Here is a 3,942-nt window from a genome sequence, read left to right as displayed (position 1 = left end):
AGTATTTATTATTTTTTAATAATGATTAGGATTTAAAATGTTTCTAGTTTTATTATGAAACTATGAGAATTATTCTTTTATTGATTCAAAAAACTATGAAAGTTAACTAAACAGAACCTTCGAGCTTTATTTTTTCTTCATTCAAGGAACAAGGATTCATTGTACAATTTATGTTCTTGGTGTGCTAAATTGGCTTTAACAAATAAACATGAGGCAGTAAAAGGGTAACAAAAAAATTGCCCAACTCCTAAAAACCTAGTAAAAAGTGGCTCAAAAATTACAAAAACTGACAGAAACAACAAAAGTTGAGGCGTGCAAGTGAAAAAAAATAGAGGGCAAGCTTTCTTCTTAAGCAAAAGGAGAAATAATAACAATTAAGTAAAAAAGAAAAATGTATTGTGTATGAAGATATATGTACGTTATTCGTCAAGATTGAGCGATGATTTGCGTATAAAGGAACTCGTTCCAAATGTCTGGTAATCCTGGTAAACACCAATGAATACAATCTGCATAAGTTGTTGGGTCTGCTTGTTGTTCAGGAGTTAGCATCTTTCCTTGACGTATTGTATAAACAGAGGTATGTGCATCTTTTCTATACTCTGATAAGGTTGTGATGTTAATAAAGTACACAGGAACCTTCATTGATTTTGTCACATTGTTGGCAATGACGAAAAGTCGACGATCCGTGCCCACATTCAACGGGGTCGACATATTCAGAACTGGAGTTGTTTCTTTAGCACATTTTATGCCATCAGGGTTGTTCCAGTCCTCACTCCTATAAAATCAAATGGATAATTCTAAATACTGAATGCAAAAACCAATTGTGTTAAAGGGTTAAAGCTTAAAGGTAAAAGTACTTATCATAGATTAGAAAGCATAAAAATGAGATAGAATCATTACTTGATATGAAGAGGTGACGTGCCAGTGAAGAAAACTTTGGTTCTATTTGGGTCAATGTGTTCATCCACCCATTTTGACCATGTCCTCATCACTCTCTCATATGCTTCTGGCCTAGGGACTTCATCATATTCCGTTGCGCCTTCGTCAAACGATCCTCGTCTATCGAATCACACACAAAACCACATAAGTTTCACAACTTGTTTCAAACATTAAATGAAGTAAAAAGAAAAAGGAATACAGTATATTGAATGGTCTAGTGTGCTTACAATACTTTCATATTGAAAGTGTTCATCCACCATATGTAGGTATTAAAGATAAGATAATCTGCATTCTTCCAATTCACCCCATGCTTTTCAATTGATTCAGGCATTATTATCCGGTTCAATATGCTGTGCATATTTGGATCATCTGAATTTGATTCTACAAGAAATGGGGACCAGTAGAATTCCACCGTAGTAATTATATTCCCTGGCTCCTACATAAACAACAAAGAGTGCATCCTAAGCAACATTGAATAAATCCATGTTATCCCCGACACAACATGTCCTTTCTAAACAACCAATATATTGTCTCAATCTAATGAAGCCAGATCTTGCTATAACTTAGGCAATATAAAAAGGTAACTTGGTTTTGAAACAATTCTATTTTGTCCCCAAATTTAGAGTGGTCCACACCACAAATGTACAAAATGTTTATGTTCATTCTAGCCCATAAAGATGAATATAATAGTACTTTAACATTTAAACTCTGTAGCACCAACACCTCGGAAAAAAATGTGTGTCTATGTCAGTACGAGTATTAGAAACCGACACCGACACTAATGATTACATTTCATTCATTCATATTTTCAAATTATTATCGGTCTTGACGTGTTAGTGTCGGTGTCATTCAAGTAATATGACGTGGTTATAATTAATCACCCAATTTGAGCCCCCACATGAAAAAGGAAAACAACAAACCTCAATTTTCAAGATTGCAAGAGAACCAGTCTTATACCAAGTCTTCTTATCTGAAGGAACCACAGACTGAACCATACAAACCATTGATTCCCACTGGTTTCTATTCAGAGAATCTCCAACAAACATTACTCTTTTCCCTCTTATCTTCTTAAACAACAACCTTGGCTTGAACCTTAAATAATTACACAAAAACACAATCATTAAGAACATTTTCATCAACATAAAACTAAAAAAAAAATTGATAAAAAAACCAAATTGCATACTTTGGCATAGAACAATCTCTAGGTTGCCATTTCCAGTTCTGATACAAAGAATCACGTCTTCCATTCCTCATACATGTAACTTGAGAAGTAAGAAATTCACATTCTTCTTCTTTATACAAAGGATGTGTCATGTTATCTAAAACCCATTCACCATTAAACAAGTCACAATCTTTTGGTGGCAACTCAACCTCTTCTTCATCTTCTTCCTCATCTTCTAACAACTCAATCTTCTCTTCTTTCTCTGTCATCACAACCTTTTTCACCTCAACATGTTCATCAGAATCTTCATCACCATCATCACTTTTCTCAAGTTTAGTTCTTGAACTTTTTGCAACAGTTTCTGTAACAGTTTCTTCCACAACATCTTTCTTGGTATCATCAACAACAGTACTGTCTTCTTCTTCTACAACAACTTTCTCTGTATCTCTATGTAAAGACTCAACCTTTTTGGGATTTTCTTGATGGGTTTCTTGAACTTTAGGCCTTGAGAATGGGAATTCAGCTATTGATTTAACATCTTCATTGTACATGAATATCCCAAAGAGGAAAATGGAAAAAACCACTACAAAAATAGAAAGGTTACTGTTCTTGCGACCCTTCATTGCCCCTATTTCTGAGGTGAAAAGAGGAGTCTTACGACGAAGAGGCTGCATGATAGAGAAGAAAAAGAGAAAAGAAATGATAATCAGAATAATGACTTGGCAAAGAGGAAGAGAAAAGAGGTAGAAATATAGAGGAAGAAAAGAGAGACATTTGAGAAAGAAAAAGAGTTGAATTCAAGTATTAGGTTGTGTTTGTTTAATTGGTGTTTGGTGAGATGATCTTATCAGAGAATATAGGAGGAGATTATTGGTGGACTGTTGTCTTTCTTAGTACTCAAGTAGGAACTATTTTGTGGCTGATCTTAGTTATGTTTCCTGTTATAATATGAGGAGTTATGTATGAGATCCCACCTTAGAATTTAAGCCTCCTTTATTGTTAACTCTCCTAAAATATTTTTATAAAATAAACTAAAAATATATAAATATTCCGACCGACCAAAAGTCCAATAAAAAATATGCGCACATCTGATATAAGTCATAAATCTCTGATCAGCGTTGGATATCATCTGACCTAATCAATTTTCATATATAAGGTATCACTCAAGGTTTAAAAAAACGGTCGCAGTCGCGTAAAGATTTTTGCAATTTCGATCGGTACAGGTGTATTGTGGTCGTTGCGGTGGGAATTAATGATAATTTGTTCTTCAATATAAAAAACGGTCGCAGTCGCGTAAAGATTTTTGCAATTTCGATCGGTACAGGTGTATTGTGGTCGTTGCGGTGTGAATTAATGATAATTTGTTCTTCAATATAAAAAACGGTGGTAACGGTATCGATATCGGCAACTGCCAAAACCATTTTGTCGCCGCCGTATTTGGGATCGCAGACCGTTTTTCAAAACCTTGTGTATCACATAAGAAGAGAAAGATATGATTTGAGTACTATATTACAGTTCATTTCTCTCACTGACTTAAGCGTTGAAGTTCAACCTCGCATATCATTCTCTTTTCACCATATTAAAACTTGTTTCACCAATCCAAAATCTCATCTCAGTGTATCAGTAATCATTTTTAATTCTCGAACGTAACAATAAATAAATTTTAATTGCAAGATTACCTACACAATTCAATTACTAATTTTTGTCCTTCCATAAACTATTGAACTATTGTTCATGCCAAATTTCTCGAGTCAAGTGGGTAGGTCATTTTGCTCTATTTTATATATTATAAAAAGATAATAGAACTAGACGTGTTTTTTTAGTGCTCATAAACTTTTGCT

The 3,942-nt window shown here is 34.0% G+C and overlaps 1 protein-coding gene across 1 annotated transcript; it reads right to left on the bottom strand.

The window, feature by feature from the left end:
• Positions 1-102: 102 nt before the first annotated feature.
• Positions 103-3,048, bottom strand: LOC131621028 (xylan O-acetyltransferase 1-like). Its single transcript, XM_058892232.1, has 5 exons — positions 2,123-3,048; positions 1,860-2,031; positions 1,167-1,375; positions 901-1,059; positions 103-775 (listed from the first exon to the last, which is right to left on the bottom strand). The coding sequence occupies exons 1-5, from the start codon at positions 2,773-2,775 to the stop codon at positions 427-429; spliced, it is 1,542 nt and encodes a 513-aa protein (XP_058748215.1). The 5' UTR covers positions 2,776-3,048; the 3' UTR covers positions 103-426.
• Between the last annotated feature and the right edge of the window lie 894 nt (positions 3,049-3,942).

Source organism: Vicia villosa, linkage group LG7 (assembly GCF_029867415.1).
Source record: "Vicia villosa cultivar HV-30 ecotype Madison, WI linkage group LG7, Vvil1.0, whole genome shotgun sequence".
NCBI lineage: Eukaryota > Viridiplantae > Streptophyta > Magnoliopsida > Fabales > Fabaceae > Vicia > Vicia villosa.
Note: the sequence above shows the minus strand (reverse complement) of the source record. Positions and strands in the feature narration are given on the sequence as shown.